Consider the following 23,872-nt stretch of genomic DNA (forward strand, 5'->3'; position numbering starts at 1 on the left):
GGAAAAACAAAAGACGACAGCGCTTTGAGGTTTTCGGCATTAGCAGTTTTTCGAAAAATGAGATCATGACATGTAAGCTATTTTTTTTCTAACTCTTATGGTTTCCGAGTTAGCCTATTCGGACGTCGAATTCGAACCATCCTGTACTTCGTTAAAATCGTATTTATCTAAAAATTGATTAGTATTTTGACGTCAACTATTTAGTTACTAAAAATGTTACTAAAAATCAGGAAAACAACATAAATTTTATAAGAGTTCTAGATAATACCAACAGAAACCCTAAAAAATTTACATTGACAAGTATTATAGAAAAAAAAAAACGAACTATATATGTTTATATGATGTTTTTGTGTTAATAGCATTTAACATGAGGTCAATTCTACAATATTTAAGTACATACTTTTATTGTTTTATTATGAAAAACGTGGTGTTTTGCAAATTTTTATATGAAAATACATAAATAATTTTTCATCAAGCGCCATCTTTTGAAGAATAGCTGAATCAAATTATGTATAAGTTGATCGCGTTCGATGAGTGATATAATTAATATCGTTTATAACGAGCAATAAAGATTTGTTCGTTATATCCGAATTTCTTATTTATGTATTGTTAAGTATAATTTATTTAAGCCCGTTATTATACAGGTGTCCATTATGTATGCAATATAGTATTTATTTTGGTATCAACTTTATAAAAAAACAACAATAATTAAGGTGTTATAGCCAGCATATCTTTCTGTTGGAATATTCTGAAACATTTATTTTATGTAATTTATTGATCAACATCAAAAATGTAAAATTATAAAAAATCTATATAATTCAGTACACCATCCGGAGATAATTGCACTTATTTACTTAAAAAAAGAAAATAAAACGAGGTTGCTTTAGCATTTTTATCAGACCGTGTTACGAAACACCTCCGCGCTTTTTCCCCATTTTAACTTTCATTCATAAATGAATGAATTAAAACCGTGTCGATATCTGTACAAATCCTCGCCGCTTTTGTACACTTTGTGTACCTCCTCTTTTTATACTTGCTTTATACACCTCTACGTACGCATATTCTCATTTCTGCTTACGTTCGTCTCCCCTTCTTTCCATTGAACGTCCTTCCCCACCCTCACCGGCGTCTGCTCCACACGGCCGTTTCGAAAGGGGGAGGAGACCAGTCTGCCGAGAGCGTAATTCGTTCGGTTTTTGTGCATCTCCGCGTCTCGTCGAATGTACGAACGAAACGAACGGGATGAACATGTGAAACGTTTCTTGTAATTTTCGATCGGTTTTTTCTTATTGGGGTTTTCATTTTTTGGGTTCACTTTCGATTCGGGTTTATCGAAATTTTGTTTTAAAAGCTCAAATTTGATAGATGCCGATGGGGATGTTTTCTGCAATGAAGCATTGCAGATAAAGTTGAATTATTTTTTTAAACTTATCTATTAGTGATCAAGTTTTTCGTTAATACTAAGTTTATTTAACACGGTAAGTAATCTCCTTAGTTCTTTTTACCAAAAATCTTAATTAATAGATTTTTTTTTTGGTAAAATCGATAATTTTTGAATTTTAATTTTTAAACAGTTGATGTTTTTGATGTTTATGTGATTAATACTTTATCATAAAGGTTTTATGGTGGTTCCGTACTAATCAATAGATTCGAATTTAATCTTAAAGCTTTGTTTATCTAAATATATAAAAAAAATATTAATGCAGTGGCCATAAATCATAAAGAGATAAAGTTTGAGTCATTAATATAAACAACAAATTCATTCAATAAGAACCAAAAAATTTTTTTTAGATCTAGATTTAAATCCAAATTGTTACACAACCTTTTAAATATTAAATACTATATCATTTTAAGCATTCAACCGGTTTTAACCAAGCTGTAATGACAAAAACCAGGTTCCCATATAAGTGTTTATTTATGGCACCGGTAAGGCTTTGGGAAGACATAAAACACGTAAACACCAACGCGTTCTGATACAAATTAGAGCAAATTAAAATGATAACCAAAAAGAATTATTTCAAAATTTACATTATTCATTGTATGTATTCATGAATACCAATACCGATGTTCTTCTTGTAAAACGAAGAAGCTTCTTTGAGTCGTTCACGTCCTTTAAAGGACCTGTACTCTTTAAAGATAACCGTGCTGTAGTTCTTGGTAGGTGCCTTTTGAAGCAAACAGGTATCCATGATTTTTAACACTGAGTAAAGGTAACTCGGGTTACTGCAGGGGTTAATTTATAACGTAGACGAGACGTGGTGTATAAGGTTTCTTCTTCAATTTCCTTCGTACATTTTTTCAATGAAATTGAATTTAACGCACTTTTCATGGTTTAAAAACCCTCAACAACCCTTGGTTCGTGATCCCAAAGGAGTACTTATCTACCTGTGTAGTTATTGATTTTATGACGTGATCATCCCTACTAATACATTAAAAGGGAGATAAAAAATAAAAATCTAATAAGTTATTTTTAGTGCTTATCATTAACTTGAATAAAGAATAAACAATGAATTAACAGGAAATCTGTGTTGTTTGATCCCGTAAGCAGTAAGAAAAAACCAGTATATTTCAGGACTAGGATCTAGGACAATTAAAACAACTATTTTAACATGACAATATTTCGATTAAATTTTTAATCTTCCTCAGGGCCTGTTTCTACAACGACAAAATATCAATAGAAAAACAGCATTAAAAAATTTAACCTCTTAAACATACCTAAGTTCTTGAAAATGGTAAACATTAATACAATAAAACGTCTTTTACTTAATTGTCCTAGATCCTAATCCTGAAATATACTGGCTTTTTCAAACAATGAATTCAACAAATTTTCATATTTTCGTATTTTTTCCGATATCTATGCGTCTGATAGCAAAAGTGCAAGAGAGCAATATTTTCAAGAATCAAATTTCCTACAACTTTTATTCTAAAAGTTTTTTTGTAACATTCTCAGATTCCCCAGTGCTAACTACCATCAACAACTTGAAAAAATAACAATTTTAACAAATTTTTATACTCTTGTATTTTTTTCGATATCTATACGTTTGATAGCAAAAGTGCAAGAGCGCAATATTGTTAAGAATAAAATTTTCTACAACTTTTGTGCTAAAAGTTTTTTGGTAATATGCTCAAATTCCCCAGTGCTACCATCAGCAACTTGAAAACACAATGAATTCATCACATTTTCATATTTTTGTAGTTTTCTCGATATCTATGCGTTTGAGAGCAAAAGTACAAGAAAGTAATATTGTTAAGAATAAAATTTTATACAACTTTTGTTCTAAAAGTTTTTTGATAACATGCTCAGATTGCCCAATGCTACCAACACCAACTTGAAAAAACAACAAATTTGACAAATTCTCATATCTTTGTATTTATCTCGATATCTATGCGTTTAAGAGCAAAAGTGCAAAAGACCAATATTGTTAAGAATAACATTTCTTACAGCTTTTATTCTAAAAGTTTTTTGGCAACATGCTCAGATTGCCCTGTGCTACCATCACCAACTTCAAAAAACAACGAATTTGACAGAAATATCATATTTTTGTATTTTTCTCGATATCTATGCGTCTGACAGCAAAAGTACAAGAGAGCAATGTTGTTAAGAACAAAATTTCCTACAGCTCTTATTCTAAAAGCTTTTTTGTAATATGCTTAAGTTCTTGAATGCTACCATCAATAACTTGAAAAAACAACAAATTCATCAAATTTTCATATTTTTGTAGTTTTCTCGATATCTATGCCTTTGAGAGCAAAAGTACAAGAAAGCAATATTGTTAAGAATAAAATTTTATACAACTTTTGTTCTAAAAGTTTTTTTTAACATGCTCAGATTCCCCAGTGCTAACTACCATCAACAACTTGAAAAAAATTACGATTTTAATAAATTTTCATACTCTTGTATTTTTCTCGATATCTATACGTCTGAGAGCAAAAGTGCAAGAGCGCAATATTGTTAACAATAAAATTTCCTACAACTTTTGTTCTAAAAGTTTTTTGGTAACATGTTCAGATTCCCCAGTGCTACCATCAGCAACTTGAAAAAACACTGAATTCAACAAATTTTCATATTTTCGTTTTTTTTTCGATATCTATACGTCTGACAGCAAAAGTGCAAGAGAGCAATATTGTTAAGAATAAAATTTCCTACAGCTCTTATTCTAAAAGCTGTTTTGTAATATGCTTAGATTCTCGAATGCTACCATCAATAACATGAAAAAACAACAAATTCATCACATTTTCATATTTTTGTAGTTTTCTCGATATCTATGCGTTTGAGAGCAAAAGTACAAGAAAGTAATATTGTTAAGAATAAAATTTTATACAACTTTTGTTCTAAAAGTTTTTTGATAACATGCTCAGATTGCCCAATGCTACCAACACCAACTTGAAAAAACAACAAATTTGACAAATTCTCATATCTTTGTATTTATCTCGATATCTATGCGTTTAAGAGCAAAAGTGCAAAAGACCAATATTGTTAAGAATAACATTTCTTACAGCTTTTATTCTAAAAGTTTTTTGGCAACATGCTCAGATTGCCCTGTGCTACCATCACCAACTTCAAAAAACAACGAATTTGACAGAAATATCATATTTTTGTATTTTTCTCGATATCTATGCGTCTGACAGCAAAAGTACAAGAGAGCAATGTTGTTAAGAACAAAATTTCCTACAGCTCTTATTCTAAAAGCTTTTTTGTAATATGCTTAGGTTCTTGAATGCTACCATCAATAACTTGAAAAAACAACAAATTCATCAAATTTTCATATTTTTGTAGTTTTCTCGATATCTATGCCTTTGAGAGCAAAAGTACAAGAAAGCAATATTGTTAAGAATAAAATTTTATACAACTTTTGTTCTAAAAGTTTTTTGGTAACATGCTCAGATTCCCCAGTGCTAACTACCATCAACAACTTGAAAAAAATTACGATTTTAATAAATTTTCATACTCTTGTATTTTTCTCGATATCTATACGTCTGAGAGCAAAAGTGCAAGAGCGCAATATTGTTAACAATAAAATTTCCTACAACTTTTGTTCTAAAAGTTTTTTGGTAACATATTCAGATTCCCCAGTGCTACCATCAGCAACTTGAAAAAACACTGAATTCAACAAATTTTCATATTTTCGTATTTTTTTCGATATCTATACGTCTGACAGCAAAAGTGCAAGAGAGCAATATTGTTAAGAATAAAATTTCCTACAGCTCTTATTCTAAAAGCTGTTTTGTAATATGCTTAGATTCTCGAATGCTACCATCAATAACATGAAAAAACAACAAATTCATCAAATTTTCATATTTTTGTAGTTTTCTCGATATCTATGCGTTTGAGAGCAAAAGTGCAAGAAAGCAATATTGTTAAGAATCAAATTTTATACAACTCTTGTTCTAAAAGTTTTTTAGTAACATGCTCAGATTCCCCAGTGCTAACTAGCATCAACAACTTGAAAAAACGATTTTAACAAATTTTCATACTCTTGTATTTTTTTCGATATCTATACATCTGAGAAGAAAAGTGCAAGAGCGCAATATTGTTAACAATAAAATTTCCTACAACTTTTGTTCTAAAAGTTTATACAATAACTTACAAAAAACAATAAATTCAACAAATTTTCATCGATATCTATACATCTAAGAGCAATAGTACAAGAAAGCAATATTATTAAGAATAAAATTTCCTACATCTTTTGTTATAAAAATTTTTTGGTAACATACTCAAATCCCAAAAGAGTACTCTACCTGTGTAGTTATTGATTTTATAACGTGATCATCCCACATCAACGGTTTTAACCTAATTTTAAACTATGAATATTACCTGTTAATGCATTAAAAGGAAAATAAAAAATAAAAAATCTAATAGGTTATTGTTCTTTTCATTGAGTTAGAAGAAATCGTAAATTTCTTATTTTTTTTATTGCGTATTGTTTGAAAATTATATTGTTTTTTTTTAGTATGTTGAATGAAAGTTTGAAACAAATAATTTTTGACAGATTTAATGTCATTAACACTATAATTTCTAATCTTTTAATTATATTTTTTAAGTACTAATTAAGATTTTATGGCTCCAACTATAAAAATATCGGAAATAATCCACTCGGTGAGTACCAAAAACAATTTATTTTTTGACCATACCGTTTTTGCCATTCCATTTTACCGCAATGCCTTCCTACTGCCTTATTACAAGGTACTGTTAGGGGCGTACCCAAATTAGACGCTTATTATTCAGAATGCGACTCCATTTACGTGCTCTTGTTGCATAGTTGTTGGGAACACCCAAAAAAAAAAGGTAAAGACTCTCCTAGTACATGTTATTAAAAGGCTAAACTTGGAGGTTCCGCTTTTGGGTGACGATTTCCACGTTTAATAAAAGTCTTAAAAGGTTTTTTTTTAAACTGGTTCGTTCCGGGTCTTGCGATTCTCTTATTGGGATAGATGAAAGTACAAAGAAACTCTCGACTTACCGGTCGAATTAGACAGGAATGTTAATTTTAATTAACCGTGCGTTACCTTTAATTGCAGTAGTTGGGTTTTATTTTCTTTTTTTTTTATATAAATAGCCATAAAATTGTTTATAACATTTTCTTATCATTTGTCACTATGATCTATTTACATAGGTCTAAATCAAGACCTCTATCTTTATTTAAACTGTTACTTTTTGTGCCTCATAGATACCTATGAGAATGGGAGCAACAATTTGTGGCTTTAGTAAGGTCTTTGACTATGTGTAGCAGGAATTTTCATTTAATAGCTTTAACTGTCAAATAGAAACAACTGGTTCTAGGGTTGTAATAAGAGTTGATGGAAAGTTAACATCTACATTTATAAGGTGGTGCACTGGCGGCTACACTATTCAATCTGGCGTTGGAAGCACACATCAGAAAATTAGATACCGCTGGGTGTATTGCTACTAAAACATTGCAAGTGATGATGAGCCTATGACGATGACATAGCAATTATTAATAAAAGTCTCACAGTTTGACACTTTTTGAAGAATTAGAAAGAACGGGAGATAAGTGGTGGGGATGGTTGTATTTTGAGAAAACAGATTGGAGGAAGATGACTGAGCAGGCTAAAACGCACCATGCGTTTTAACGTCGGAAGAAGAAGAAACTTAGACTAGAGATCGATATTCAACCATTTGAAGTGTGGGATTATGTATTCTAAGTATAATTTATAAGTACAAAATGATTGCAGCAATCACTATCTCACTTTAATCGAACAACGAACGCTGCTTTGCAGAAATGTATGCGCTGTAGAGAGTTTTTGGCTCAATGATTCCATCAGAGTTTGATGAAGGGCAAGGCAATATGCATCGTGATGATTGAATTCTTCGGATATCAGGAGTGTCACATCTCTTTAATTATGGCTTGAATGTTTGATCTTAGGCACCCGCGCATAAAGTCAGAATCAAGGATGCCGTATCAACACCACGAATGTTCATACGAATCATGGTAAAATTGACATGGTAAAATTCTGGGAGTGTATGATATATTGATATAGTGGGAATTAAAGGATTTTGAGTTAGCTATTACATATCATAACATTCCTAGATTGCCAAAGTACCGTGTCATTATCAACAACTTGAGAAAAAAACGAATTCAACAAATTTTCATGTTTTCGTATTTTTCTCGATATCTATGTGTCTAAGAGCAAAAGTGCAAGAGCAGAATATTGTTCAGAATAAAATTTCCTACAACTTTTATTCTAAAAGTTCTTTTGTATCATGCTTAGATTGCCCACTGCTACCATCACCAACTTAAAAAAACAACGAATTTGACAGAAATCTCATATTTTCGTATTTTTCTCTATATCTATGCGCCTGAGAGCAAAATTACAAGAGCAGAATATTGTTAAGAATAAAATTTCCTACAACTTTTATTGGAAAAGTTTTTTGGCAACATGCTCAGATTACCCACTGCTACCATCACCAACTTGAAAAAACAACATATTTGACAAATTCTCATATCTTCGTATTTATCTCGATATCTATGCGTTTAAGAGCAAAAGTGCAAGAGACCAATATTGTTAAGAACAATATTTGCTACATCTTTTGTTCCAAAAGTTGTTTGGCAATATGCTCAGATTGCCCAGTTACCATCACCAACTTAAAAAAACAACGAATTTGATAGAAATCTCATATTTTTGTATTTTTCTCGATATCTATGCGCCTGAGAGCAAAATTACAAGAGCAGAATATAGTTAAGAATAAAATTTCCTACAACTTTTATTCGAAAAGTTTTTTGGTAACATGTTCAGATTGCCCACTGCTACATATTTGACAAATTCTCATATCTTCGTATTTATCTCGATATCTATGCGTTTAAGAGCAAAAGTACAAGAGACCAATATTGTTAAGAAGAATATTTGCTACATCTTTTGTTCCAAAAGTTGTTTGGCAACATGCTCAGATTGCCCAGTGCTACCATCACCAACTTAAAAAAACAACGAATTTTACAGAAATCTCATATTTTCGTATTTTTCTTGATATCCATGCGCCTGAGAGCAAAATTACAAGAGCAGAATATTGTTAAGAATAAAATTTCCTACAACTTTTATTCGAAAAGTTTTTTGGTAACAATCTCAGATTGCCCACTGCTGCCATCACCAACTTGAAAAAACAACATATTTGACAAATTCGCATATCTTCGTATTTATCTCGATATCTATGCGTTTAAAAGCAAAAGTGCAAGAGACCAATATTGTTAAGAAGAATATTTGCTACATCTTTTGTTCCAAAAGTTGTTTGGCGACATGCTCAGATTGCCCAGTGCTACCATCACCAACTTAAAAAAACAACGAATTTTACTGAAATCTCATATTTTCGTATTTTTCTTGATATCTATGCGCCTGAGAGCAAAATTACAAGAGCAGAATATAGTTAAGAATAAAATTTCCTACAACTTTTATTCGAAAAGTTTTTTGGTAACATGTTCAGATTGCCCACTGCTACCATCACCAACTTGAAAAAACAACATATTTGACAAATTCTCATATCTTCGTATTTATCTCGATATCTATGCGTTTAAGAGCAAAAGTGCAAGAGACCAATATTGTTAAGAAGAATATTTGCTACATCTTTTGTTCCAAAAGTTGTTTGGCAACATGCTCAGATTGTCCAGTGCTACCATCACCAACTTAAAAAAACAACGAATTTGATAGAAATCTCATATTTTCGTATTTTTCTCGATATCTATGCGCCTGAGAGCAAAATTACAAGAGCAGAATATAGTTAAGAATAAAATTTCCTACAACTTTTATTCGAAAAGTTTTTTGGTAACATGTTCAGATTGCCCACTGTTACCATCACCAACTTGAAAAAACAACATATTTGACAAATTCTCATATCTTCGTATTTATCTCGATATCTATGCGTTTAAGAGCAAAAGTGCAAGAGACCAATATTGTTAAGAAGAATATTTGCTACATCTTTTGTTCCAAAAGTTGTTTGGCAACATGCTCAGATTGTCCAGTGCTACCATCACCAACTTAAAAAAACAACGAATTTGATAGAAATCTCATATTTTCGTATTTTTCTCGATATCTATGCGCCTGAGAGCAAAATTACAAGAGCAGAATATAGTTAAGAATAAAATTTCCTACAACTTTTATTCGAAAAGTTGTTTGGCAACATGCTCAGATTGCCCAGTGCTACCATCACCAAAAATAACGATTTTAACAAATTTTCATACTCTTGTGTTTTTCTCGATATCTATGCGTCTGAGAACAAAAGTGCAAGAGCGCAATATTGTTAAGAATAAAATTTCCTACAACTTTTGTTCTAAATGTTTTTTTGTAACATACTCAAATTCCCCAGTGTTACCATCAACATCTTGAATTCATCAAACTTTCATATTTTCGTATTTATCTTATGATTTGCATCTCAACAGCGATGATTCATCATTCAGAATTTTTTTAGCAACATTGCATTTCTTGGTAACATTCTTTGACTTATTCTGCACTATTTTCCTTCTTTCTGGAGTATCAGTCAAAACACAATTTAGCTCCACTTTGATTTAAGATTTAAGAAATTATGTTAACATTTGTCAGTGATGCGTATTCATAGAAAAAGCGGCGACTTAATTAAATATTAAGTCATCTTGCATTACAGTGTAAATCATTAAAATGTAATAAATTTTTACCTCAATCATATTATTAAACCAATTAGTCGTCTAACTAATTACGAGTAGGTGTCAAATTCTAAATGTACACCGTGTCGTAACGAATAATTATTAAACACGGCTGTCCACTACTTATTAAGTATTCGTATTATAGCAATTCTAAGTATTCTTATTGATGCACATGCCCACAACTTGGTAGTATGCAAAATTCGACCTACCGCGATGGCTCCCGGCGACTTTTCCATCTTTAGTACCGTGAAGACGCAGTTTTTCGGACGTAGGAGGTAACAATTGTCGTGCAAAGCTTTGATTTATGCTACCTTTACGCCTCTTTTTTCCTCGATTTTATTCGTTACATAATTCTCACGGCGGGATCTTAATCGAAAACGGCGGGCGTAAGATTTATAATTATTTTGAGCGATGTATATTTCAATAAATATGTTTTCGTTTGCGTTAATTTTTTTGATTGCCTTGAAATTGTGGAGTTCGTTATTGATTTCGAAAGTTTTTAATCACTTTTTAATTTTTGTAATTAAATTATTCGAAATGTTTTGCATAAATTTGTCGTGAAATATTAAATTTGTTTGGTTTTATCAGTATTTTTGGGTAACGATCGTAACCTGGCACTGTCTGTCTCCAAGTTTTTAAAACTAAACCGATCACGCACAACGAATTTCGATGCTCAAAACGTAGTTTTCCAGCAACCTAGAAACAAGTTGTATCTAATAAGTTAGTTCATTTCGTAAGTCTTTTAAATAGATTAATTTTAAGATCGTTAGTATTGTTTGATGATTTACTTCTTGTCTGGTCAGTGCACTTTGGTCAGTTTGCTTGGAGGAAATTGGACTCAAGCCGTCCTCCTTTTGTACGTTAGTGAGTTTCCGTTCTGGTTGGGCGGGTTTAATAAATTAGATGATTGCAAGACATGTATACAGTCGGGGTGAAACAATACCATTTACTTCCGGCGCACCCAAAAATGAAAACATATTTACATTATTAACTATTGTGTTTATGTAGTAATTATTTTAAAATTACCCATAAAAAAACATAATTACTTTCTTGGTGAGACAATTTTTTTTAGCTTTTATCTATCGACTTTATCCATAAATATCGACAACGCGAAAATTACTTCCACGTGAAAGTAAATTGTAATTTTTCACCTTGCCTAATTGCAAGATTATGTTACACGTATAATTTATTTACGGTTTGTTGATTCCTTGAACACCTAACTTTCTTCGGTTTGAGTGTTAACAGCTTTTGGTCGATTGGTCAACAAGAATCCATTGGGTTTTAATTGCCCGAGTCTATAAAGTACACTTAAGACATCTCATTGACTTGTGAAATACGCTAAAGATTGCGTGTTTATTTTCTAACAGTCGATATTATTGGCAAATTGCATCATAGTCAAACTATAAATCGTTCAAAATGTATACAATAAACACAAACTCTTTAATTGACCGTATTTACATGCGTTAAGACTCCGGGCAATGCAACTAAAAATCGAGGCCAATTAGTTTTTGTCGCGGTTATTAAGAAATCTAAAAGTCCAGGTGTCCCCAAATCAAACTCAACTATTTATAACTCTACTTAGCAATTGATTAATAAATTGAGAAAAAAATACCATTTAGAAACGCAAAACTTATTGAGCTCGAAACCTGTCACTGTAATATCTCTATTAGTACCACTTAAAAACTTGCTTATAAGTAACCCAATCTTGTATTTAATGGGTTAAATTTCCACCGAGAAAGAGAGAGGGAGAGATGACTAACGAGGTGTTTCGTTTTTGATTTATTTTTGCAGCTTAGGATGGCGTTCGAAAGAAATAGGGTCAGATATAACAGGAATAGTTGCGGCCCTTTTTCTCTTTCGTACGAATTACGCCGCGTCGATCCTGAATTTGTTGATGAAGAATACGCCGAGAGGATCATTAACACGCAACTAAGGCAATTGGACCCATTAAAAGAAGATTTGGCCGAATGGATTAATAAAACGTTAGGTACGTAAAGTATAAAAGTATAGTGAATGAGTGACTGGCGCAACCTCAATACCTCAATAAAATTAATCAAGAAAATTAGACGTTTTTTTTTTATAAAAAAAAAGAAAAAGGAAGTATACTTCTTAAACCGTAATTTTATTTCGCGGTAAATTTGTTTTACGTAATTTCCTTTTTTTTTGAATACTTTTTTATGTTTCGAGATTTTATTGTTTTTCAATTGAGTGGAAATGAAAAAACGAAGGTTAAAAGTATGGATTTCTGTTGTACCAGGTACTATCTTTCGTGTTCCTTCAACACGATCTTTCGATTTATTTGAATCAATATTCAATATTTTTTACAGGTATCCATTATCTAACGAGAGATAATTTTTTAACCGAGCTGGATAATGGAGCGGTTTTATGTCATCTTGCCCAACATATTCAAGAAAAAGCCAAAATTGCCATCGATGCTGGGTTTTTGAAAGGGGTAATAAATTATTTTTTAATTTCCTTTGTATTAGTTAAGTACCTAAATTGTTCTAGGTCTAGTGTTAGTTCTAGTTTTAGTTTAATAAAAAAAATACAACAATTTAACGTTGAATAACAATTCAAACTAGAACTAACACTAGACCTAGAACTAGACACGCGAATGTTTCCATCAAAAACTTAACAACAAAATAAATTCATAAAATGTTCATATTTTCGTAGATTTTTCGATATCTATGCTTTTGAGAGCAAAAGAGCAAGAGAGCAATATTGTTAAGAATAAAATTTCCTACAACTTTTGTTCTAAAAGTTTTTTTGTAACATGCTCAGATTACCCAGTGCTACCTACCATCAGCAATTTGAAAAAATAATGAATTCAACAAATTTTCATATTTTCGTAATTTTCTCGATATCTATGCGTTTGAGAGCAAAAGTGCAAGAAAGCAATATTGTTAAGAATAAAATTTTATGCAACTTTTGTTCTAAAAGTTTTTTGGTAACATGCTCAGATTACCCAGTGCTACCTACCATCAGCAACATGAAAAAATAATGAATTCAACAAATTTTCATATTTTCGTAATTTTCACGATATCTATGCATTTGAGAGCAAAAGTACAAGAAAGTAATATTGTTAAGAATAAAATTTTATACAACTTTTGTTCTAAAAGTTTTTTGGTAACATGCTCAGATTGCCCAGTGCTAACTATCATCAACAACTTGAAAAAATAACGATTTTAACAAATTTTCATACATTTGTATTTTTCTCAATATCTATACGTCTGAGAGCAAAAGTGCAAGAGCGCAATATTGTTAAGAATAAAGTTTCCCACAACTTTTGTTCTATAAGTTTTTTTTGGTAACATGCTCAAATTCTCCAGTGCTACCATCAGCAACTTGAAAAAACAATGAATTCAGCAAATTTTCATATTTTCGTATTTTTTTCGATATATATGCGTCTGACAGCAAAAGTGCAAGAACACAATATTGTTAAGAATAAAATTTTATACAACTTCTGTTCTAAAAGTTTTTTGGTAACATGCTCAGATTACCCAGTGCTACCTACCATCAGCAACTTGAAAAAATAATGAATTCAACAAATTTTCATATTTTCGTAATTTTCTCGATATCTATGCGTTTGAGAGCAAAAGTGCAAGAAAGCAATATTGTTAAGAATAAAATTTTATGCAACTTTTGTTCTAAAAGTTTTTTGGTAACATGCTCAGATTACCCAGTGCTACCTACCATCAGCAACATGAAAAAATAATGAATTCAACAAATTTTCATATTTTCGTAATTTTCACGATATCTATGCATTTGAGAGCAAAAGTACAAGAAAGTAATATTGTTAAGAATAAAATTTTATACAACTTTTGTTCTAAAAGTTTTTTGGTAACATGCTCAGATTGCCCAGTGCTAACTATCATCAACAACTTGAAAAAATAACGATTTTAACAAATTTTCATACATTTGTATTTTTCTCAATATCTATACGTCTGAGAGCAAAAGTGCAAGAGCGCAATATTGTTAAGAATAAAATTTCCCACAACTTTTGTTCTATAAGTTTTTTTTGGTAACATGCTCAAATTCTCCAGTGCTACCATCAGCAACTTGAAAAAACAATGAATTCAGCAAATTTTCATATTTTCGTATTTTTTTCGATATATATGCGTCTGACAGCAAAAGTGCAAGAACACAATATTGTTAAGAATAAAATTTTATACAACTTCTGTTCTAAAAGTTTTTTGGTAACATGCTCAGATTACCCAGTGCTACCTACCATCAGCAACTTGAAAAAATAATGAATTCAAAAAATTTTCATATTTTCGTAATTTTCTCGATATCTATGCGTTTGAGAGCAAAAGTGCAAGAAAGCAATATTGTTAAGAATAAAATTTTATACAACCTTTGTTCTAAAAGTTTTTTGGTAACATGCTCAGATTCCCCAGTGCTAACTACCATCAACAACTTGAAAAAATAACGATTTTAACAAATTTGCATACTTTTGTATTTTTCTCGATATCTATACGTCTGAGAGCAATAGTGCAAGAGCGCAATATTGTTAAGAATAAAATTTCCTACAACTTTTGTGCTAAAAGTTTTTTGGTAACATGCTCAAATTCCCCAGTGCTACCATCAGCAACTTAAAAAAACAATAATTTCAACAAATTTTCATAATTTCGTACTTATTCCGATATCTATGCGTCTGACAGCAAAAGTGCAAAGGAGCAATATTGTTAAGAATAAAATTTGCTACAGCTCTTATTCTAAAAGCTTTTTTATAATATGCTTAGATTCTCGAATGCTACCATCAATAACTTGAAAAAACATCAAATTTTCATATTTTCGTAATTTTCTCGATATCTATGCGTTTGAGAGCAAAAGAGTAAGAAAGCAATATTGTTAAGAATAAAATTTTATACAACTTTTGTTCTAAAAGTTTTTTGGTAACATGCTCAGATTGCCCAGTGCTAACTATCATCAACAACTTGAAAAATTAACAATTTTAACAAATTTTTATACTTTTGTATTTTTCTCGATATCTATACGTCTGAGAGCAATAGCGTATGAGCGCAATATTGTTAAGAATAAAATTTCCCACAACTTTTGTGCGAAAAGTTTTTTGGTAACATGCTCAAATTCCCCAGTGCTACCATCAGCAACTTGAAAAAATAATGAATTCAACAAATTTTCATATTTTCGTAATTTTCTCGATATCTATGCGTTTGAGAGCAAAAGAGTAAGAAAGCAATGTTGTTAAGAATAAAATTTTATACAACCTTTGTTCTAAAAGTTTTTTGGTAACATGCTCAGATTCCCCAGTGCTAACTACCATCAACAACTTGAAAAAATTACGATTTTAACAAATTTGCATACTTTTGTAATTTTCTCGATATCTATACGTCTGAGAGCAATAGTGCAAGAGCGCAATATTGTTAAGAATAAAATTTCCTACAACTTTTGTGCTAAAAGTTTTTTGGTAACATGCTCAAATTCCCCAGTGCTACCATCAGCAACTTGAAAAAACAATAAATTCAACAAATTTTCATAATTTCGTACTTATTCCGATATCTATGCGTCTGACAGCAAAAGTGCAAAGGAGCAATATTGTTAAGAATAAAATTTGCTACAGCTCTTATTCTAAAAGCTTTTTTATAATATGCTTAGATTCTCGAATGCTACCATGAATAACTTGAAAAAACATCAAATTTTCATATTTTCGTAATTTTCTCGATATCTATGCGTTTGAGAGCAATAGTACAAGAGAGCAATAATGTTAAGAATAAAATTTTATGCAACTTTTGTTCTAAAAGTTTTTTGGTGACATGCTCAGATTCCCTAGTGCTAACTACCATCAACAACTTGAAAAATAACGATTTTAACAAATTTTCATACTCTTGTGTTTTTCTCGATATCTATGCGTCTGAGAACAAAAGTGCAAGAGCGCAATATTGTTAAGAATAAAATTTCCTACAACTTTTGTGCTAAAAGTTTTTTGATAACATTCTCAAATTCCCCAGTGCTACCATCAGCAACTTGAAAAAACAACGAATTCATCAAATTTTCATATTTTCGTAATTTTCTCGATATCTATGCGTTTGAGAGCAAAAGTGCAAGAAAGCAATATTGTTAAGAATAAAATTTTATACAACTTTTGTTCTAAAAGTTTTATGGTAACATGCTCAGATTTCCCAGTGCTAACTACCATCAACAACTTGAAAAAATAACGATTTTAACAAATTTTCATACTCTTGTATTTTTCTCGATATCTATACGTCTGAGAGCAATAGTGGAAGAGCGCAATATTGTTAAGAATAAAATTTCCTACAACTTTTGTTCTAAAAGTTTTTTTGTAACATTCTTAGATTCCCCTACCATCCTACCACCAGCAACTTGAAAGAACAATGAATTCAACAGATTTTCATATTTTCGTATTTTTCTCGATATCTATGCCCCCGAGAGCAGTCGAGAAGATTTCTGGACGTGGTTAGAGTCTAAGGGCAATTAACGATGAAAAAGTAAGGGTAACTTCATGAAGGCAAACAATTTTGTTCTTTATACTTTGGATTTCAACAGCGACATTAATTATCTTTCTGGGTCGATTTATACGCGGAAGAAAGTGTTGTTCGAGCACTTTATTAGTTCTTAATGAATGTTAAATATTTTGATATCTAAAGATTAATTTTAAATATTCTTTTTAGCCTTGTCCATCAATAAGAGGAAAATGTTTCGAAAAAGCAATGAGACGCAGTTTTTTTTCAAGAGATAACATGGAAAACTTTATCAAATTTTGTCGAAGTTTGGGAGTTCACGAAAATCTTCTTTTTGAAAGCGACGATTTGGTTTTGCATAATCAACCAAGAAACGTCATCCTGTGTCTTTTAGAAGTGGCCCGAATAGCAACGAAATTCGGCGTTGATCCGCCGGGTTTGGTTCAATTTGAAAAAGAAATCGCCGAAGAAGAACGCGATACGGGCGATTCCGGTTTAGGCTCGTTAATCTCGTGGCAATTCCAAGCAAGTTCACCAATCGCAGATGAACCAAATTTGAGATGTAACGGGTAAATAATTTATCCTTTTAATTATTTATTTCTTATTTTTATTTATTACATAGCAGTCTTGTTAGAAATACAGAAAACAGACGCAGTTTAGATCCAAAAATTTTGTTATCTGTCGATTTGGATAGGACAAAATCCGCTGGAGATTCTGTATTCAAAAAAACGATGAATAGAACTTTAAGTGAGGCAAGCGATGGGATTTTTAGCGAGCACACCGATGATAATTCATCAAGGGATAGCGGAGAAGAACCGGAAATTGAAACAAAAACTGTTCATCAAAATGAAAAAGTCATTTTAACCGAATTGGATAAGAAAGTACAAGAAACAACCAAATTATTACAAAGAAATTGTAATTGTTTGAGTGGGAGATGTTCAAGATTGACTGTAAGAAAGGTTGGGGAGGGAAAATATAACATTGCTGGAAGAAATGTTTTTGTTAGGGTAAAAAATCGTTAAATTTTTTTTTTTATTATCTAATTTTTATCTTGTTGTAGTTATTAAAAGGACGTCATACAATGGTGAGAGTTGGTGGAGGTTGGGATACGTTAGAACATTTTTTGTTGCGTCATGATCCATGTCAGGTGAAGTTTATTGCCAAAGATTTGAAAGATAACATAGAAAGACAGCATCACCATAGCACGCCAAAATATATCACAACTTTGGGAGCAAAGTATCACCAAGTACCTCACCGTGAACCGTTCACGCGTTAAAACGAGAACCTCAATAAAGTGCACTGATTAGATTTAAAACTTACAAGGGAAAGAAAAAATATATATATATTTCGCTTGGCGAATATATATAAAATTTTTTTTCTAAGCATAAACACCGCAATTTTGAATTTGTATTTAATTGTACATTATTAGAGTTTATTTACTTTTTATACGTTCGAACGCGACACGTTTTCTAACCAATTTTATGTTCATAGCACAGTTTTCAAGGATGATTACTGTGTGAAATTCTTTATATATAGCATGTAATTATTGTTTTTCTTTCGTTCGTTAGTTAATTAATTTAAGTTATGTATTTTTATACAAGTCAGTAAAGAAGGTAATTTATATGCTGGTAGTAATTTTATTTAAACACGCTAATTTTTTGTGCTTTGCTTTATAACAGGTTAATAACACGTAAGTAAATAATAATGAAGTGATTAAACTGAAATTATCATTTTTTTTTATTATCTTAGACAATTTGCGCCCTACAACGATCTGAAAATAAGTAAGAAGTAAACGTAGCATTATTGACTAGATCATAGTGAATAGGAAACTGTTTGGGTTGGTATTGGATGCACATGTCTATAGAGGATCAAACATTGGAAGAGACCATTTTTTGCTAAAAGCTAAAATCGCAATACCACGTCTATGGATCAAAGAGAGGAAGCAAAAAACAGAAAAATCTATCTATTAAAGGATAATGGCATCAAACAAGATTAGCTAACTACTTGCAATCAATACTAACTTGAAAAAGATAATCCACAACGCTGTAAACGAAGTCTTAGGAAAAAGGAAGAAAAACTATAAGAAAAGAGAGTTGAAAATGTGGAATGAAGAAAAGCAGGAGGCAATTAACGAGAAGAATGCATATATTTCCATGCTAGCCAACAAAATCACCCAGAATATAGAGACTATGTTGTTATTATACATACATAAACATTTTGCACGTTTAGTTGCCTAACACACAGACCTACCACGACCTCACTACAGCCCCCATTCTAAAGTCCACACTATAATTTATTTGACAAAGTCTTTTGGAATTCATCTTTCACGTCCGCTTCACCGTGTTTCTTCATCTATTTGCGTCCTGGTTTCCGCCTCTTTCAAATATTGACGTTCGCTGATTTCTGGCAGTCTTTGGAGATGTCCTTTTTCCGTTTCTACAATATATGACCTTGATTTGTCAGTTGTTCCTTCCTGCTTCTTATTTATATCGCCTGGTTCGAGGTTTGTCGTAATTCCTCTTTTGTTCTTCCCTTTTTATGTCTAGGTAATGATGATATGATTTGGTACCTTCAGTTCAAATTTACCCTCGATTCTTGGGAGTGAGTCGCGCAATGATCTACCATACAAAAGTTGAGCTGGAGATGTTCCTGGAAAAGATACATCTCCAGTATCTAAGACGACGTCCATAGTAAGCAGGAAGAGGCACACAAAATTGCCAGACTTCTGAATAAGTGAGAAAGATATGTCAAGGATAAATGTAGTAGATAAGGATTGATAGGAACAGCACTATAGAGACCTATTGTTCAACCCTAGAGACTCAAAGGTTTTAAAGGATAACGCTCGACGAATTTGAAAAATTCCTGAATGAGCTCAAAAACAGAAAAGCAGCCAGAATTGAATTCAAGCTACAAACTATACGCCTGCATAATAGCAATAAGAACATAAGTAATTGCTGAAACATTCTTGGAGGAGGACCAGAACGGCTTTCGAAGAGGTAGGTATGTATGGATTTTGTCTTCACATTATAGCAAATAATAGAAAAGTGAAGGGAGGAAAATATGGAAACACATCGCATTCTTTGATTATACTAGCGCCTTTGATAGGATAACAAGAAGCGTATTGTGGTCAATCCTGAAAAAAAGAGGCTTTACTGATCAGAGAGCAATAAAGAGCTTCTCCAGACACGCTGCTATAACAATAAATAGTATCTCAGACGAAGACTTTGATTTGATGTACAGTAATCAAGGAGTAAGACAAGGATGTTGTCTGTCACCGCTTTTATTTAATTTATACCGGGAATCTCATATACCTGATATATCTCATAATATCACTTGCACTGTCCTACATAAAATGTAACATAGCTTCATTGTAGTTTTGCAAAGGAAAATATTAAGGTTGTATACTTTCACTGCGTTCCCCGTATTGATCCGTTATATCGAGGTTTTATTGTAATTTACATGTTGCATTTTATGTGGGATAAAGTAAGTAGGTAGGTACGCCCTGGTTTCCTGGAAATATATTTTTGTATATTGCATCTTAAGGGAAATTCACTATATATGGATGATCTAACCAAAAAATGGAAGAATCAAGTTCCAAATGGCATCCGCCTACAGCCATAACAACGTCCTGAAAACACTATTCTTCGCAGATGATTAAATAATTTATGCTACGTCAGAAGAAAACCTTCAAAAAGCCGTATACTTGCTCAATAGCATAAGTAGACATTACAACTGCGAAATTTTTAAGACAAAAGCAAAAATAATGGCATTACATTGATAACGCTCACGTAGAACAGATCACTTTAAATACCTAGGATGCGACGCTTAATGTGTGGAACTATTGGATGTACTTTGGGTAATAAGTGCAGAAAGGATACTCAAATGAAATTTTATAAGATAATGGCAATGGAAGCATGGATGAGAAGGAAAAAGGACCTAGGCAAGGTAGATTCCGCGGAAATTTTCGATAAAATCTAGGAATACAAAGAGAAATGGATGCAGAGAATGCAGGATGACAAAATACCAAAATTGGCACTGCTGTACCAGGACCTGTTATTTGCCTCTAACTTTGTATGATCACATCCAATTAGCTTTTTCTAACTGAGAGGATAATTTTCTTATTAGTTCCTCGTAATGATCATATACGTATTCTCCCAAATGTCAATTCAGCTCATTGCACTCAACCCAACCTTTTTTTTTTATAGAGGGGATTAGCAAATCTGCTACCAGACGAGTAGTGATGGGTTCGAGCAGATTCTAAAACCCTTCCCCCTCTCTTCCCGGAACCGCCCATCAGGGCATTACTTCGGGGAAAGAACAGAAAAAGCCTCATCATCATTGGTACCACATACCAGAACTTGTCGACCCGGACACTTCTTATATTGACTTTCATCACGGTTGGAATTTTTACTCTTATTCTTTCACTAGCTGCAGAATGATGGTGTTGCATCCGCATATTGTATTGCTGTCCTCTTCTTCACATTAAGTCCGGTTCGTGATCTTTCGTTGTTATTCCCTGACCATCCTTCTCCAAGATCCTTTCATGGCATTCTTTAAACTTCACAGCGTTCCAATTGTCTTCAGTTTCCAACATTACTCTGATGACATTCTCCTTGTTTAATGTTTGACCACATTTCCATTCACAAATTGATCTTTGTCTAGAAAATCTTTCACATTCAAACCGAGTATGTTCCGCTGTGTTTTTGTTAGAGTCTGCTTTTTTAATTTTGTGTAAGTACTGCTTAAATACCCCACGATCAGTTAACACCTGAGTTAGGTAGAAGTCTACCTCGCCCCCACTTTCTGTCAATCCATGGTTCTATACTGTAGCCATCTTGCCTGCCAAGCGTTCGTCATGTTTTCCCTGCCTTCACTTTTCGATTCTCTTCCTTTACTGTACAGCTCCGTTCTTTCCTGCACCAATAAGTCCATCGGGGGCAATCCAGCAATGACCTGAATTCCCTCCGCCGGCACTCTCCGATATGCTGATGTTATTCCAATTGCCAGTTTTCGATTTACTCGTGTTAGCAGGTTGCAGTAGTCGTCGTTGACAAAAGTCTTCGTTTTCTTGATTTTGGCACCCCCAAGTTCGGCATTAATCTTAGTATCACGTTGCACATATACGTCGCCTTGCTTGTTACTTCCTCAACATGTCTGGTCATGGTCATATCTTTGTTGATAATCACTCCGAGACACTTTACACTTTGAATTATCATTCCATCAACCTCCAGGCTAAGGGTTTTCACCTTCCTCCTTCCTAGCAATAGCACCAATTCGGTTTTTTGTGCCGCAATACTAAGTACTATCTCCTTAAGGTTAGCAATTATTTGTTGGACTGCGTAGGTCGCCTTATCGTGTAATTGCCTCTCATCTCTTTCTTTCAATCGTCAGCTATGAGTTCTACTCCAGCTTCTAAGTTTAATCTTAGTATTTTGTCGTAATATAGGTTACATAAAAGTGGCCCCAGTAATGACCCCTGCGGTACCCCGCAAGTTACTTGATACGTTGTTCCGTTTGGTGCAATTATGTTTCTGTCAGAAAGATAACTTAACCATTTCCATCAGATATGGGCTGAAATTTCCCTGTATCAGTGAAAAACAGTTTCTATTTTTTAATGTTTTCTCTTTAATCTGGTCGACATTTTTCTGCGCTCTCTCAATAGCCTGTATGGTGGATCTCCCCTTTCTATATCCGTATTGATCCGTATTGACAACCCAACCCAACCTTTATGCAGCTTCTCTTTCTTGTGTGATTTTTCTTCTTGCGGTAACACATATTTTCTGGCGGTATCTTCGTTCAACCCTTTTTTTTTCAACCCTTTTCAGTACCAAAATTGGCACTGCAATATAAACCAAGAGGAAGACGATCATTTTTTAATTAACAAATTAAAATTATGAGGATGATTCTTCTTTTTGAATTCAATCTCCATTAAACGTCCTGCATTTTGTGCGCTCTATACATCAGGGGTAACTTACGACCAAAATTTCGGCCGGGTTCCAGAATTTAATAGGTCCATAACGTCACGGAAACATGGTCGTTTGAATTTATATTTTCGTGTTCGCTGAACGTCAATGAATTGTGTTTCGCCATTTTTAATAATCCCCAATTTTTTTTTATAAATTCACCTTGTAAACAATTTTTATTTAAATTGTCCCCATTTTTACGCTTTTAACAGTCGTTTTTTTGCTGCAGGGACAATTTTTCAAGTGAAAAATTAATTTCGAGGTATAAAACGTTAATACATCTGTGGGTTTTAAGTTTTTTACGTTAATTAATGAAAATGCAACAACGGGGGAAGGATTACGAGGTGAAAGAAGAGGCGTAATTTTTTAAAAATGTTTTTTTTTGTATTGTTTGTTGGTTGCGTTCCGTTGGTTAGTAAGTGATGTATAATAATGGAAACCCCTTTTTTCTTCCAGGTCAGCGCTAACTGCATTAATCACGCGAAATGTCAACATAGCGGACGGAAAATTCGGAAACCGAATGCGAAAAAGTATACTTACTACAACAGGTTTTACGACCTTTTACAATCAAAAAAAAGCATTTAAATTTCAATTAGAATTCTTTAAATGTTTTAAGCTTTAAAAGTTTTTAGAACTAAAAGTTTGGAAATAAAAAATGATTAACCACTTTATTTTTGTTTTCTCAAAAACTTTTCCTTACTTCTTATTTCCTCCCACTTAATTTTGTTTACTAGATCATAACTCAACATTTTATTTTTTTCCTTATTGTTATACCGGAAAATAATACAGAAGATGTTTTCGTATTAGAAAAGTTTTTTATTTATCATCAAAATTCCGGGCTCCCATTGTTTGCTCGGTTCCCCACTCGTAATACATGTTTGTATCATCCTAAGAAACTTCCGTTTTTGTATGGGGTTTATAACCGAAACCCCGAGGCTCAATTTGAATAGAAATGAGATAAGAAAGACGTTTTTGCTCTAATCCTACTAATTAATGTATCGAGATACTCTAATTTTAAAACAAAATTCGTTGTTTTAACTTTTTATCGAACCATATCAATATAAAATGATAACACCACAGCTGATTCGGCGAATTTTGCTTATTGTGGTTATTATTACAAATAAATGACAGTGTCGAAATGTTTTGATTTCGTGTTGAACTTGTTTGGGAGAGTTCGAAATCAAAACTGATAGAAATTGATTGGATTTTGTGTTGTTTAATTTTCGGGTCGTAAACGTTGAACGAAATATCGTATCGAATTAGATTTTAAAAAATAAACCGATTCTCCCATCACTATAATTCGTCCACAAAACATTTTCGACCGAAATGAAAAGCTAAATTA

The 23,872-nt window shown here is 32.4% G+C and overlaps 1 protein-coding gene across 3 annotated transcripts; it reads left to right on the plus strand.

The window, feature by feature from the left end:
* Positions 1-1,180: 1,180 nt before the first annotated feature.
* LOC111413279 (growth arrest-specific protein 2-like) lies at positions 1,181-18,190 on the plus strand. Of its 3 annotated transcripts, none has more exons than XM_023044189.2 (6): positions 1,181-1,478; positions 11,919-12,114; positions 12,455-12,579; positions 16,778-17,136; positions 17,190-17,574; positions 17,628-18,190. In XM_023044189.2, the coding sequence occupies exons 2-6, from the start codon at positions 11,925-11,927 to the stop codon at positions 17,841-17,843; spliced, it is 1,275 nt and encodes a 424-aa protein (XP_022899957.2). In that variant the 5' UTR covers positions 1,181-1,478; positions 11,919-11,924; the 3' UTR covers positions 17,844-18,190. The 3 variants fall into 3 exon arrangements, with proteins under 3 accessions (XP_022899957.2, XP_071055937.1, XP_071055935.1); XM_071199836.1 differs by lacking the exon at positions 1,181-1,478 and adding an exon at positions 6,018-6,097 and having other exon boundaries at positions 17,193-17,574; XM_071199834.1 differs by lacking the exon at positions 1,181-1,478 and adding an exon at positions 6,020-6,097.
* The last annotated feature ends 5,682 nt before the right edge of the window (positions 18,191-23,872 follow it).

This window comes from Onthophagus taurus, chromosome 11, assembly GCF_036711975.1.
Source record: "Onthophagus taurus isolate NC chromosome 11, IU_Otau_3.0, whole genome shotgun sequence".
Taxonomy (NCBI): domain Eukaryota; kingdom Metazoa; phylum Arthropoda; class Insecta; order Coleoptera; family Scarabaeidae; genus Onthophagus; species Onthophagus taurus.